The sequence below is a fragment of the Numida meleagris genome, chromosome 1 (genome assembly GCF_002078875.1).
Source record: "Numida meleagris isolate 19003 breed g44 Domestic line chromosome 1, NumMel1.0, whole genome shotgun sequence".
NCBI classification, from domain to species: Eukaryota; Metazoa; Chordata; class Aves; order Galliformes; family Numididae; genus Numida; species Numida meleagris.
The window spans coordinates 131445352-131460701 of NC_034409.1; the positions used below are offsets into that span (position 1 = coordinate 131445352).

Genomic DNA, 15350 nt, shown 5'->3' on the forward strand with positions numbered 1-15350 from the left:
CTGGCTCGCAGCACCCAGCTCCCGGTGCCCGCCGCCGTTTCATGCCAGGGCAGCGCCGCGAGGAGGGCTCGGAGGCGGCGGCAGCTCCGCTGCGGCGCTGGGCGTGAGCCCCCCATGCGAGAGCGGGGCCGCGCCCGCCGCTGCCACCGGCTGCCGGCGTGAGCCGCGCCGGGCCGAGCCGTGCCATGCCCGGCCGCGGGGAGCACCGCGACGCTGCCACAGGCTGCCGGCCCCGGCGCCGCTCCTGCCGCCGCCGCCGCGACATGGTGTGAGCGCCCGCCCAGGCACCGACCGACCGACGGACCGAGGGACCGGGACACCGCCGACCTCCTCGGGGAGCCCGCCGGACCGCAGCACCCCCGCTCCCTGACTCTCTCCCTCGCTCCCTGCCCGCCTTCACCTCCCGCCCCCCCTCCTCCCACCCGGCAGCCATCCATCCATCATCCCCCCCGCCAACCCCTCCCAATGCTGAAGAGTTTCAACCCGCCGGGGCTGGAGTGAAGAAGGGAAGGGCAAAAAGGAGGAGAGGAGCTCCGCGCCATTCGCATCGTTCTCGGGGAGGGGGGCGGCGGGCGGCTTCGCTCTAATTTGACAAAAAAAAAAAAAAAAAAGGAAAGAAAGGACAAAAAAGAAAAAACAAAAAACAAAAAAAAACCGGGAAAATGGCGAACGATTCTCCTGCAAAAAGTCTGGTGGACATCGACCTTTCCTCCCTGCGGGTGAGCGGCGGGGCGGGGGCCCCCGGGGCCGGCGGGGCGGGGGCCGGTGCTCGCCGGCGTTGCGGCCGGGCCGGGGCCGGGGCCGGGTGCGGGGAGCGGGGCTGTGGGAAGCAGAGGAGCGGGAGTCGGGGAGCGGCGGCCGCGTGGGGGGCGCCCTGCGGGGGCGGGCGGGGGGAGCGCGGCCCTGGGCCGCTTTCCTTTGTTTGCATGCGTTGGCATGTGCGTGGAAAAGCAGGGCGCAACAGCTGCACGCCGCCGGCAGCCCGGCTCGCTGGCTGGCTCGGGAGCGGGCTGGCAGGGCTGTGGCAACGGCCATCGGCTGACAAAAATGTGACCCCGCTTCTGTTCTGTCCCTCTCCCGACCCCCTGCCCCTTCCCTTGCAGGACCCCGCCGGGATTTTTGAGCTGGTGGAAGTGGTTGGCAATGGCACGTATGGGCAAGTCTACAAGGTTGGTGGCAGAATTTCTCTTCTCTCGATATTGCTGTTTTGTCCAGACGAGCCGGGTCCTCTGCCCGGCTGATGATGAGCGGAGGGGTTAGGGTGACAGGCTGTCCTTGTCGCTGCTGCAGCCCTGGACAAGTTTGCCGGCCTCTTGGCTTTGCTTTCAAAACGGAGCACCCATCCTGAAACAGTGTAATAACCCCCCACCCCACCCCACCCCAGAAGAGACCAAACCACTGTCAGTGTGTTCGAGCCTTAGAAATAGCTCCTTGGTCTCATTCAGAATTGCTCAAATCCTCATGGAAGTTACTGCTGCCGTGACGGGAAACAAAGGCTCTGCCCTTGGTGGGAATTGTCACCCAGTTCCTTGTTGGGAAACCTTCATAGGAGCCTGGCGCAGTGAGTGCTGGTCTGACAGAGGCACACAATGGCCATCAGATTGGTGATGGAAGCAGGGAGCGTTATTTTGTGAAAATGAGAATTCCCAGACGAACCTGTTTGACAAGTGTATGCCTTTAAAAAATAGAAATAGGAGAGTGCCCATGTGGGTGTGAAACTAGCCGCTTTTTATTTTTTTATTTTTTTTTTTCCTCCAGTGTTCAGTCAGTGGAATAAACAAATCTCGAGATTGCATGACTTTGCAGTGAGTGGTAGCGACCAGGATGACTAATTATTCACACAGTCTTAATACTTGGCGGAAGGTGGAAGGATCTCGCCTTAAACTGTGTAGAAATGCAGCTAGAATGTGCAGAAGGAGGGTGAGATAACTGGAAGAAGCTGAACATGCCCAGCTGCTTGGGGTTTTTTTTGTGCTTATAGATAAGGCAGTGCAATTTTTAAGCATCCCTGATGGCAAGATGCTGCTGAAAATGAAACACATGTTGGTTTGTTTTGAGGGCGTGAACCTCAGCCTTTGTGCTGGAGCAGGCAGTGCACAGCATGCGCGGTGCGAGCGGTGGGATGGCCGGGCTGCTGCTCCAGGCAACAAGCTGGGATCCCCAGGCTGAGGGAAGGGGCAGTGGGTTGGGGCGGTGCTCTGGCACTGCCTGCTCTCGGCAGGCTGGGTTTTTTGCTGCAATCCTCCTGCTCCAGAGCTTGCATCACCTGAAGCCTTTATGCAAAAAATCGTAGGGCACAAAGGTGTGACTTTATCCTCTTCTGTTAATCGTTGCAATTTACTGCTTTGTTTCTCGGCTTGCTTGTTAATGCTGTGATTTAAAGCAACCATGACTTTGTTACTTAACTGTCTTGAGCCTAGAAATTGTGAATTTTAGTTTCTCTTAGCTGTGCTACAGCTCTCCCAGTAAAGTTACTGTAGGAACCACCCTCAGCACGTGTCCTTGTTGCTGTGGAAGAGCAACCAATAGCCGGAGGTGCTGTGGGCATCAGTGGCAGAGGCGGCTTCTGTCCTGGCTGCAATTTGTATGTGTGTCAGACCAGATTTCTTCTGGCCTTAGGATCATGGAATCACAGAATGGTTTGGGTTGGAAGGGACCTCACAGCCCCCCCAGCCCCAACCCCCGCCATGGGCAGGGCTGCCCCCCACCAGCTCAGGCTGCCCAGGGCCCCATCCAACCTGGCCTTGAGCGCCTCCAGGAATGAGGCAGCCACAGCTCCTCTGTGCCAGGGCCTCACTGCCCCTGAATAAAGAATTGTCTCCCTTCCTGATTAGAAAGCAATGAAACTTGCCTCTTGCTTAGTAACAGAACATGGCAGGCTGGGCATCAGGAATACAGGAAATGGTTAATAGTGGTGTGCTTTCAGGAGTTGCCAGATGTTCCTAAGCTGGCAGATGTGAAAGTTTGGATTTGCACAGCCACTTTTTGCTTTGTACCTGTATGTGAAGTGTGTATGCATAGCAGGGTAGCACGTAAACAAAAATTTTCCTTTTTGTGATTCAGACTCTGTTCCTTTCTTCCTCCCAGCACCTCAAGCTGGGAGCCCCACTCCGGGCCCTCGCAGCCTGATTCTCTGTCACCAGCGGGCATTGGCATCACCGGTGTGGCTGTGATGTCACAAGTGCTGGCAGCAGGATTGGCTGGCGACTTGCCACCTGAGGACGATGGGGGCAGTGGTGACGTTATTTCTTTGTCTGGCCGTGCGGCACCAGGGTGGCACTGGAGGTGCCTGGCCCTCTGGGGCCTGCAGGCTGGTGGGAGGCTGTCCCAGCCTGGGGGAAGGCCGCATGTGGGCAGGCTGTTCTCTTCTGTGCCTTGGCTGGGCCTACTGAACATAGCTCAGGGCTGCTGAGCTGATAGCTCAGCTATTTATTAACTCTGTGTATGTCTAGCTGTATACATACCGACCTGTACACCGCCACAAAATAAGAGATTGGTCCCTGGCTGCCGCTTGGCGCCTGAATGCTGCTCCCTGACATGGAGCAGTGTGGATCCCCCTGGGATTTTAAGCCATTTTTAAGTGGGTTGGCTTCTTGTGACCTGAAATGAGGTGTTTAATGCTAAGTTTTGGGCTGCTCTGCATGGCACGCATAGTTGAAATATTTTTTTGTCATCACAACCCTGCTATGTCTCTCCTGTATACACAGAAGTGAACTGGGACAAAAATGAGCGGAGAGTCCCAGATCTGTGCCTTTAGAGTAGCGGCAGTCCTTGGGTGGGGGGATGCTTGATGCATCCCTGAGCAAAGCAGGACTCTGCAGCTTGTCATTGCAAATCCTGGGCAATGGAAGCCCAGCTTGGAAGTGGCTTGCCCTTTTGGAATTGGTTCAAAATCCGGGAATGACAGCACAAAGGGAAGAGGGAAGTTTTTCACAGCAGTGTTTGTTTTAAGTTAGATAGCAAGCCGTTGAATTTTGTGGGATGCAGTCAGCAGAGTTACCTTGGGGTTGCCGCAGCAGCGAGTGGCCATGGACCCCTGATAACTTTGCTCTTGTAAAGAGCCAGGCTCTGACATTTGCTGGAGTTGGGAGATATTTCCCCTCCGCTTGTCAGAGCTCAGCGGAGTGCTCCTGGGCAGGGCTGGCTGCTTAGGGATTCCCCTTGCAGCCCTTCTCCAAGTAGTGGGATGAGGGTCGTGATGTACAGCTCTGAACTGCAAGCAGTGGGGGATTTTGCAGAAAAACAGCAGTTGGGCTTTTGGTGCCTGTTGCTGTCTGGCAGAACAAAGGCTGTGCAGGCAGTCCTGAAGTCCTTCCTGCTTTATCACAGCACTTCAGTGTGACTGTAACTTGCAGCCAGCTTGCCAAGTGATTGACTCTCTTAAGGACCCTGTTTTTCATCTTTTGCAAATAGTGAAGGAGCATTTTTAGCATTGCTGTGGTTAAATTTTATTTTTCCTCATGCAGCAGTCAGGTTAATCTGAAGTTTTGCTCATGCAGAATGAAAATGCACCCAATTTTTACCTTGAGATAAGAATTGAACTGGGTATTTGCTTCGCTTTTTTTTTCCCATGCAAAAATGTGAATTAAAGGCATTGATTGATATTTTGCAAATTTAAAAATCTGTACCATCTGATCGTAAACAGAAGCGTAGGGCTTATTAATGTTGCTGTTGAGACTGAACTATGTTGACTTGCTCAGTCACTCTTTATTTATTTTTTGTGTGTGTATATGTTTTTAAGGCAGCTGACCCTTTCCGCTAGCTGTTCCGCGTGTGCTGTCAGGGCTCCCAGATAGGCACCATAATTCTCCCTTAGCAGAAGTGATGGGGGAGGAGTGGCTCCTTGGGAGTTCTGAGGTGTGTGGCAGGAGTGCCCCAGAGAGCTCAGAATTAGGGGTGATGCTCCTAATTGCCCTTAACGCAGGCTGGTGTGGCTGCGTGATAGTTAATTCATAGTGAAGGCTTCTTTTGTTGATTTATGTTGCAGCCTTCCAAAACTGCATGTAAATGATGTGTATTGTCTAACTGCTGGCGCATAAAAGGAAATGATGTAAGATGTGATCGTTTAAATGCTGATTTGAAAATAAATTAAAACTTGGATAAATATTTTCCCACGCTAAGGATACTCTATTTTTGTCTTAGTGGCCTTTCTGTCCTATAAGGTGGCTGTGTTGGGGTAGGAAGAGAGGACAGTGGTTGGTATTCTGCATGAAGTCAGTTGGATTTTTTTTTCCCCTCTTCCCTTTCTTTCTTTCACTGCTAAACAGCCATCATTGTGGATTGAAATGATTTTGTTAAACGTGAATACAATTCCAGCCTTATCGCTATAAAGACAAGCTGTGCTGAGGAGCAGTGAGGTCACTGGCTTTCAGAAACTGGTCCAAACCAGCTCACTATGAACTTCTCCCCTTCCTTCCTTCTCTTATTTTTTGGGGGATTCTGTTGCAAAGCGGGAATTTGCTGTTGGCTGGTTCCAGAGTGGGCTGGAATAGTGGCATTTCTCTGTGTCCTATGGTTAGAAGCAACTCTTAGGCCTCTAACTCCACCATCCTCCAAACTGGCTGAACTTTAGACCGGTTCTTCATCACCCAGATCTTTCCTAATTAAGTATACAAAAGCTAGGCAGGTGGCCAGTGGGGATTACTGGTATTTATTTTTATTTGAAAAAAGAAAAAGAGAAAAGAAAGCAACCTGCCAATTGTGGGTAACTGCGTGTTCCTCTCACTCTTCGTCCCCCAGCCCATCTGTCTTTTTGTCAAAAAGTCTTTTTTTGCACCTTGTCTTAAATCCAGTGGCAGGCTCTTGGGGCAGGGACTCTATTAACATAATTAGACCAGGTTCCAGCACTCTGGGACCTGGATGTACGCAGTGCTTCAAGGTGATGGATTTAACAAGATACAGCCCAAAGTCTTATGCTAACTCATAGGAAGGTTTTTTTTTTTTTTTTTTTCAGTTTTCTGTTGGAAGTTTTCTCAACTGATGTGGATAAAATCAGAGCTGAAATTATATCACATTCTCTCTCTTTGTTGTTTGTGTGCACACGCTCCCTTTTGCCAGCTGAGCTTCTGCTGGCAGACCTGTTCCTGCTGCCAGTTTACCCCCACTGACATAGGTAGGGGTCATGCTAAATCCTGGTAATGGAAATTTTGGTGATCTGTTATCAACTTCCAGGCATCGGGGCCTCCATGGCAGTGTGCAGAAATGCATCTTTGCCTAAGAGGCGATGACAAGTCTGTGTCTCTTGTCCTAGGGGATAGTATAGAGGAATATTCCCAAAGGGGATCCTATGTTAGAAGAGATGTTCACCCTTTGCATTTCCCTGCCTTCAGTGTATACATTCTTTAGTATAAATTTTTGGACCAGAAGGCTAGCAGACTTTTATAATGTGGTCTAGTGTATATTTGTGAGTACACATTATGTTCCAGGCATTTTCTTTTCAAGTGGTACTTCCCTTGCAAGCAGACTTTAGCCTGGTAGGTTATGTACCTACTTTCTCAAGATACATTTTCCATGGAGGAAAGTGGTATTTTTGTTTATCCCTTTACGCATTTTTGACTGTATGCTCTGGGTCCTCCAGAACTACTTCTGTTTGCCTTTGGCTGACATTGATATTTAAGCTCAATAGCATTGCCTTGCACAATGTGAGCTTGACTGTAGTCAAAAGTTACAGTAAGATCCTTATCTGTGGCGTTATTTTAGATCCCTGTCCAACTCCCACTGGAGTTAGTGGAAAGAATTCAGTTCACTTGAACAAGAGGTGGATTTGGGAGGGGATCTCGTAGCTTTGCACAGTTTTCTTATCAAATACCTTTGGTTCATAGCATTATGGGTCCCTGATTGTTTCTCAGATTGGCACAAGCTCAAAAAAAAGATACCTTGGGCTCTGTAAGTAACCAGCTACAGGAAGGGGGAGGGAAGAAAAAGCAAATGCTTGGGAATTTTGAGGTATCTTTCAATGTAGGAAATGTGGAGATTTTAACATTGCATCTCAGTACAGGCTGAGGACATAATAGTCCTGCAGCCAAGTGAAGGCTGCTCTTCTGAATGTGAATAATAGCTGTGATTTGGCCTCGGTGGCACTGGATTTAATGTGATGCAAACTAGGAAGCCTTTGAAAATCACCACTGAAGACAGCTGAAATCCCAGCAGCTGGGGATTGGAGGCGCCCACTCACACAGAGGACTGGAACTTTCACTACACGTAGGGATCAGGTTGACATTAGAGAAGCTGTGGTGCCCCATCCCTGGAGGCGCTCAAGGCCAGGTTGGGTGGGGCCCTGGGCAGCCTGAGCTGGTGGGGGCAGCCCTGCCCATGGCAGGGGTTGGGGCTGGGTGGGCTTTGAGATCCCTTCCAACCTCAGCCATTCTGTGATATAAATAGAGTAGGCTTCTCCCCATTTTGTTTAGAAACTGGTGCAACTGACTCCTATCTGAAGTTCCCTCTGCATCTCGTGGGAGTGGGCATGAGGTGTGTTTGTCTTCTCCCTGGGGTTTTCCAGTACTCTCCTCCTGCTTGATCTTTCCTCCTCCTGACAAGTGGGTCAGTTTGGAGAAAAGCAACCTAGTGAAGGTGAATTTACAGAGGGAATTGGAGGGTGTTGAAGGTGACGCTGGCTTGAATGTTGAGAGTGGGATTAGTAGACAGTTCACAGCTTGGGAAACAAAGGTACTGTAGAGTCAAGAAAGTGCTTAATATAAGCAAAAGTGAAAAGATGGCTTCGTTGTCAGTAGAAAGGCATTATAAGTCATATGTATTTCTATATTATGAAGCAAATCAGATTTTACCTCTGGTTGCTCAGGAGTCTTCTGCTTTCGCTAGCTGACTGAGTTTTGGGCTTTTATGCACACCAGGTGAAGGTTTATTTACAGATATTTTTGTGCTCACCAAACGTCTTTCATACCACCTAGCCACGTTGTGTCCATGTGCCAGAATGAGAGATGTCTTTTTGAGGAGGTGGTTTAATACTTACAGTGAAATGCTCTGTTCCCATGAAGCTGCACCTCCCTGGGTTGCTTTGCCACCGTATCTGTCACAGTAGGCATTCAAACAGGACACTGCAAGTGCCAGCAAGCCCTAGTAATAAAACAAGCGTGGTAAAACGCCTTTCGTGGATGCAGTTCTACTGGTCTTGTAGAGCTTATCTGGTGTGTCTCAGTCACCTCCCTTTGGAGCTGCCCCATTGCACGTTGATAAGAGCTCTCTGCGCAAGGATCACACTGACTCACAGGTTGGTACCTGTTGCATGGGCTGTGGACACGTGCATCCCAGAGACGGCCCGCACTGTGCTGGGAACAGCAGGGCAACTACTGGAAATCAGTCTGTTTTTAAGTTTTAATGGCTCGGATGCCCTCTTTTTATTCTGTGCCAGTCTGTGATATAGGCTTGCTGGCTCCAGTTTGTGCATGTGGCATCTTGACATCAGGACAGAAGTAAAATGGGAGGGTGTGACTTAAGAAGGTATAAGAATGGCACCAGCCTGGAATACTCAGTTTCATTTTTTATTAATGATCTGGAATCTGCCTAGGCAGTGGTCTGCTCCTGCTGGTTGACCACAAAACTGATACAGTTTTTGGGAAGATTTTTGCATTTAGAACTGTTAAACCTTGAAATCTTAAAAATACAGCAGTCATTCTTAGTTAGGCTTTGATAGCTCCAGTTGCGTCTTCCCAGGATTTTGTGAGAGTAGCTGTAGGGGCTGACAGTGGATGAAAGTTCATCATTCTAATTTAAACAGTAAGCTCAAAGGAAAATAAACTTGTTGTAAAGCCTGCCCTCTAAACTTTGAGGCATCTAATTGTTTTGGGTTGCTTTGTTTTCAAAACGAGGAAAGGAGAGGTTAAGGTCCCTGTTTCTTAATGTGTTATAGTAACATGTTCTGTGCCATACTTGGTTTTGTATATCGCAAAATATCTGGGACCCCACCAACATGATTGCAGTTCATTATCTTTCTTCATTTTTTGTGCTTCTCAAGGCAAGCTCTGCTGAATACCTAAAAGGGAGGCACAGCTGTGCTGGTATTACAGGGTTGTTGTCAAGAGGAAATACTTGTAGCTAAACCCTTACATGCAAGGGTACAAAAAGGAAAAAAAAAGAAAAAGCTGACAGGCCCTTGGCTGTAGTGCTGCTAGCCTATGCAACTGCAATAATCAAACCAATTCTTAGGGGAATTGGCATAGTGGTATCTGAATATAATGATGAGGTATTTCCTGAGTGGAAGCTTTAATTGAATTTCTTTTGTGCTTCTCCAGGAGCTGATAGTGCTGTGTATCTCTAGTTATTTTATGGTGGCCTCGTAGGCAAAAAATGCACTCTGTAGTGAGAGCTGCAGATGCGCATGACCTGTTGTTAATTTACAGCTTGCTTCTGTGCGCTGGGTTTGGATTTTTTTTTTTTTTTTCAGAAGGGTTCTTGTGTTGGTAGGCTGCCTACTGTCTTTTCGATGCCTGAATCTGAACTGCAAACTCTAGGACTCGTAGTGGAGAGAAGTAGATCAGGTGGATGGTCTCTGGAGATATCTACCTCAGGATGAGATAAATTGCTCTTTACATGAAGGTGTCTGTGTCTGTTAATTATAATGGGAGCCTAGGATGAATGTCTTAGATGCATATCTTCTGTATGTCTAAGGTCGGAGAGATTGACCCCTGTCTGTACCGTGCATGTGGTAGTTCCTGTCATCTGCTGTCTTTGAGGGATGTACAGTACGAGTGAAGATGACTTTAGTGGATGCATGAAAGTGAATGAAGTGTAAAAGCCCTCTTTTCCATCACTAGAAGGGAAGCATCCCTTTTCCCAAAAGACTCATAAATAAGTGACCTGTTTTTGCATGCGTCTACCAAGAAGTGAATGTGCTAACCCTCAGTATCCATCTCCACTTCTATACAAAGCCAGGGATCCTGAATTCAGGCAGTATTCCTGCTGTCTTAGGCCTGCGGGAAAAGGGTTGATTCTGCAGAACTTCTCAGGAATCTGGCTGAGAGGAACTGTCATTGTGAGAAGTGGGCAGTGCCTTGTGTCTCTTCTCTGTGCTTTCAGCAGTAAGCACTGGCATCTTTTCTATTCAGATGGATTACATTGCTACAGAGCTTACTGTGTTTCAGGACAGAATTACAGAAATACTTTGACTGTTTTGATTATGTTGATAAGGGTTGTAATTAAGTGCCTGACACCCATGCTGTTCTTTTTTCTCAAAGGTGTGCTTCTCTCCAAGGTATCCTTTCCTATCAAACCTGTTTTTTTTTTTTTCTTTCCTTGTATTGCTTCTCTGTAGCTGTAAGCTTCACTAGTAGGATTCAGTCTGGTTGTGAATCTTATTTTTAAATCTCAATCTGTTGTAAATCTGAGCATCTTTTCTCTAATTAACACTTTTCTTTTTCGGAGGCAATATACGTCATGTTCCTTCATGGAATAGAACAGCAGACATTCCTGCTCTGTTTGAAATTTCATATTCTGCACCATTTGTTAAACTGAACCACCAATTGCATGGCAATTTTGGTTATAAACATAGAAGGAAGTGGAGCTCTCCAGTGCTTCTTCTCTGATATTGAAGCCATCCATTGTGCTTTGCTTCTGAATGAGGATGTGGGAGGGAAGTACGGCGGGGAACTGGTGCAACTTACTCCCAGCCACCCAGGAAATACATAGCGGAGATAAGAACCAAATCTCCGGATGTGAAGTTGCATATACTTCAGTTACATAGGATCCCTTCTTTGTCTTCATGATAGCTGAGGTCTGCTTTGATACTTGCTTTGGCCTAAGAGAGGGAACACTCTGCATATTGGTCTTCACGACTCTTAAAAAAAAAGAAAGGCCTACAGGTTCTTGGGCGTTGGACAAGCAGATCTCGTTGTCCCTCTCTATGTCTTACCTAGGTTTGCAGTGGAATTGCTACGTGCTACCTTACAAGTGGCGGGGTTTATATATGTTTAAATGACATTTGCAGGAAACCCTGAGCTGAATTGCTCGCATTTAACAGTGCTGCTGTCTGTAGCGGGGGTGGGGCAGGCAGTAGGATATTTTACCATGACTAAATGACAGCATTAATACCTTTAAAATTGGTATACTGATGTTTATGAGCAGATACCACATTACAGTGATAGCTTCAGGGGCCTTCTGCTGTGTATGAGAGCTCTTGGTTGATTTAGAGAGCAAATAAATAAAATTTGAAAGCCAGCCTAAAACACAGTCATGCGTACTAAGCTGAAAATGCAAGGTGTGTTATACCCCGAGCTTACCCTGCACCAAGAGTTAAATTCTGGAGTGATGACAAGTGAATATCAAGAATATGTTTCAAGTCATGTGAAAGAAATGTGAATTTCTAAATAACTTGAGTGTTAAAAAGGGTGGATGGGAAAAGCTTTCCTTAGCCTTTGTGGAAGTCTTATATGGCAAGGAATGAAAATCTTTAATATTGACCTAATTTTATTTGTGTTTAAGATCAAAGAGCTCTTGTGAATGAGTTGCTTGTTTTATATGTCACCGGCTTTATGGTTTTATGAATGGCTGGAGGCAGTAAATCAGTCCTGAGTAATGCTACCTTTCCTTAAGTTTCCTCTGAGGTAATGGAAGAGTGCTCTGGTTTCCTCTTCAGGAATAAAAGCGTATTAGTTATTGACCAGACTTCTTTCTGGTTAAGTTTGCTGAGTTTGGAGATGCCTCGTCATGGATGGAGCGTAGTAGTAAGTGCTTGTATTTGACATTGGGGTGGGGAAAGAGAAGTTGGCAACAAAACCATGGCTGCTTCAGATCAAGTCCTCGCTGTGTTCCTGGTAGCATCTGGGATATGACTTCATCCTCTCCTTTTGCTGCTGTGTACTTCCTACTTTTTTGATAACGAAGTATGTAGTCAGTGTGTGCTCTTGCTGTAAGGAAATATGTTTTGTGTCCATAGCGTGGTTGCACTGGGCTGTGTGGGAAAAATGTTGCACCACTCTTAATATCAGCTCGCTCTGCCAGGTGGGAGAGGAGGATCTGAAGATCTTGTTGCAGGTTGCTGTTGTCTGAACTCTTGGCTGGTTTGGGATGGCACGTAGGTGTGATAGGTGTGGTACGTGCTGGGGGCAGCCGTGGGCCTTCAGAGCCACTGGATGCTGGGCGGCCTGGAGCTCCTCACCACTGCAGTGTGCGGCCTGTGTTCCTTGCGAGGGTAGGCCTCCTAAAGCCAGTAATTTTTTGAATCTTGTCAGGAGCTGGCTTTCTGTCAAGACTGGCTGAAACAACCAGGGGGTGTTTTCCCTCCAAGAGTTCTTGGTTTAAAGCTCCATTAATTGTACGTCAGTTGCCATATGTGTTATGATAATAATTAAGAGTGGAAAGGACTAGATTTATTTTGGTAAACATTTCACCTAGTAAAAATTTAATAGCTTGTCTGCCTTCAAAAGCTATTCCTCTTTTCTTGTGTGGATTGGGTATCCAACAGCAGTGCTGAACATTTACCAGGGATGCTCAGCCCTGGGATTTTCTGCAGGGCACAGATTGCTGGGCTGAAATCTGTGGGTTTCTTTTAATAGTGACTGCGAACAGCTTTGAAGGATGATAAAAACAACATGCTGCGATGACTAGGGACTTGCGTCTGAATCACATCCATCAGCAAAAGCACCTAGTTTTGGGAACGGCTCTGCATGACGTCATAAAAAGTCTTGGGAGGGCTTGAGCCAACCTTCTCTTCAACAGATACTTGATTTCATGATTCGTTTTTTTTTTGAGGGAAATGTTTTGAATACTTCTGCTGTTTTAGGCCTGTGGGAATAATATCCTTAAGAGATTATGCCTGTGATTTAAGAGGCATAAATGTCATTTGAGAGAAAAAGAGGTGTGATGGAATAGGAGTATGGTAGAAATAATGCTGCTTCTTGCAATGTTCAGGTATATATTGGTCTGGTTTAGGGTATTTTTCTAAAGCTAGAAGTACATTGTGCTGGTATCAGTCTGGTTCTGCAACTTGGAGTTGCAGCCATGGACAAAAGCTTGCACAGTTTTGGTTGGAGTTCTCTCACTGGACTTGAAAGAAAAGAGTATTCTTTCTAGAAATATCAGTTATCAGAAGTGCCTCATATCTTACATACTTAATCTTTCCTCCTGGAATGACTTTTCTTTTCATTTTCTTTTCAATTTTTGTCCCTTCTTAAAGTGGTGGGAGGTTTCTCTCCCTTTGGGTGGTTTGTTTTGTCTTTGTTGTTCTTCCCTCATACTCATGGGATGTGGATGAATTCCTACTGCGGTTTTCCCTTCTCTAAACTCTGCACTCCTCTTCTGAATTTCTTCTTCTAGGCTTGTCTGTGGCTTTTTAAAACTGATATAAAAGTAGCTAAGAAATAGAAGGGATATGGTTAAATCTGTGTGACCTCTGGGACTGGCTGTAGTTCTGTCAATAGGAGGTTTGTTTGTTATTTAATTGATGGCTTTCTCCACATGCATTCTGGTACCTCCTTTCAATTTTTTTTTTTTTTGTAGGCAGTCTCTAACCCTGGCTTTCCAAAGAAATGAGATTTATAGAACCATAGAATCATTAAGGTTGGAAAAGACCTCTCAGATCATCAAGTCCAACTGATCCCCACTATGCCTGCTAACCATGTCCCTCAGTACCGCATCTACCCTTTTCTTGGAAACCTCTAGGGATTAGTCACTTTTTTTTTTACCCTGTCCTCAAGAAGTTTTCAACCTCAGGGCTGACTTCAGCTGCCTTTTGGTATGGGGTAGAGGCCTGACATCCTTGCAAGTTTCAAAAAGAATGGACAAAGAGGTGCCGGGGTGTGAGGGGTGCTGGCTGCTCTTCTCATACTCCTGGTTCACAGAGCTACCAGCATGCTCCAGTCCAGAGCTGGAGTTGGGAGGTTTGTGGATGCTGACTGAAGGGCATCGAAAGTCTTTGTCTAGACGCAGCAGGCTGCCCTCCCTTGGTGAAGTTAAAGCCTGGAGCGCTTAGTGTTTGCTAACCTCACGCCTTAAATCCGGGGCGAGACGAGCCCCTGAGCTGGCGGTGGGCGAGGTGAGGATTTCTTTGCATGTCTTTGCTGCCATCTCAGCTGGTGCCTGCACTCCAAACTGCTCAGGAGCAGCTGTAAGATGTGGATGTCCTTTCTCTCGTCAGCTCCTGTTTGAATAGGGGCTTTTTCCTGACACACGCTTGTTTACTCATGTTTCTCTTCTAACGAAAGCAGTTAATCGAGGCAGTAACCACCAGCAATTGAGTGCTCCATTAAGCATGTCATAAACCAGACCCCAGATCTTGAGCTGCCCTTTGTTTCTCTATTTTGGGGGAGGAGGGAAGGAAGGCACAGCGCAGGACAAAGGCTTGCTGCGACGCTGCTGCATGGCTCACGCTGCAGGCACCACCGATCGCCCTGAGCTGAGCACGCACCTCGCATCACCTCACAGCTTGCTGTCCTCTTCTGACTGCTGCTGATCCAGGTGCACCCGGCTGCGGGAATTCTGACTGCATCCGTCGCTGAAATACAGGATTCTACCGAATTGCCAAATGGACTTGTGTGGATTTTTTTTTCTTTCAACAGAGCTGTTAGATAGTAGTTAGTGTTAGTGCAGGGTGAGAACAAAGGATTCTGTTTAACCAATTTACGGATGGATGTTTAGGACAGGTGTCTTGTGGAGTTCTGGGAAACTCTTCAGGTGAAAACAAAACCGAAGCACAAAACCTTGCAAGCTCTGAATTGCCCCTTTCAGCCCCCAGCCCTCCCTCTGCAAATCGGTCTGCTCTTCTATTTCAGAGAGAGTGGCTTCGTGTTACTTCTCTGGATGGTTCTGCAAAAGGCATTTCTAGAGGGGAGCCTCGTTATACATTTGCAGAACAATTTTTAGCTACAATTTCACTTTCTTGTGTCTTCAGTCTAGTGAAAATGAACTCGCTCATGACTTTCCAGAGTGTGGGTTGAAGCAAAAGCTTCTTGAGCTTCACTGCTGATTGTGCTGCAGCTGTTTGTGTAAGGCATCTCTGTCTAAACTGGAGGTGGCTGTTAATTTTGTTCAGGAGAGGAGAATGTTTGTGCTGCTGAGCTGGATCCGCTGTAGCTCAGCTGACTCGTTCCTGAGGCTGGGCGTGGCAGGTGAAAAGACGTTCTGTCAGGGAGACAAAAAGGGGAGGCCTGCTTTAGATTTTAATACAGCTCCTTCTGGATAACCTTCTCTAAAATTGTTTCCTCCTGCAACATGTGTGCTTCACCAGTGCTGTGGTCTGTGAGGGCACTGGAGCTCTCCTGGTCTGCTTGGACTGCTCTGTTTTAAACCATTTGAGTGCTTCTGGCTTTCCAAAATGACGCAGCTTGTCAGTGCTCAGCTCCTTTAGTTATAAGGAGGGGCCTAGTGGCTCTGTGAGCCCTAAATGGTGATGTGTAAATCTG

At 47.3% G+C, this 15350-nt stretch overlaps 1 protein-coding gene across 11 annotated transcripts in view; it reads left to right on the forward strand.

Moving 5' to 3' along the window:
* The window catches only part of MAP4K4 (mitogen-activated protein kinase kinase kinase kinase 4), a 149898-nt gene continuing 134936 nt past the window's right edge, over positions 389-15350 (forward strand). For all 11 annotated transcript variants that reach the window (XM_021413551.1, XM_021413562.1, XM_021413595.1 and 8 more), the window contains exons 1-2: positions 389-719; positions 1104-1169. In XM_021413551.1, the coding sequence (XP_021269226.1) occupies positions 663-719; positions 1104-1169 (123 nt within the window). In that variant the 5' untranslated portion in view covers positions 389-662. The remainder of the gene's footprint in view (positions 720-1103; positions 1170-15350) is intronic.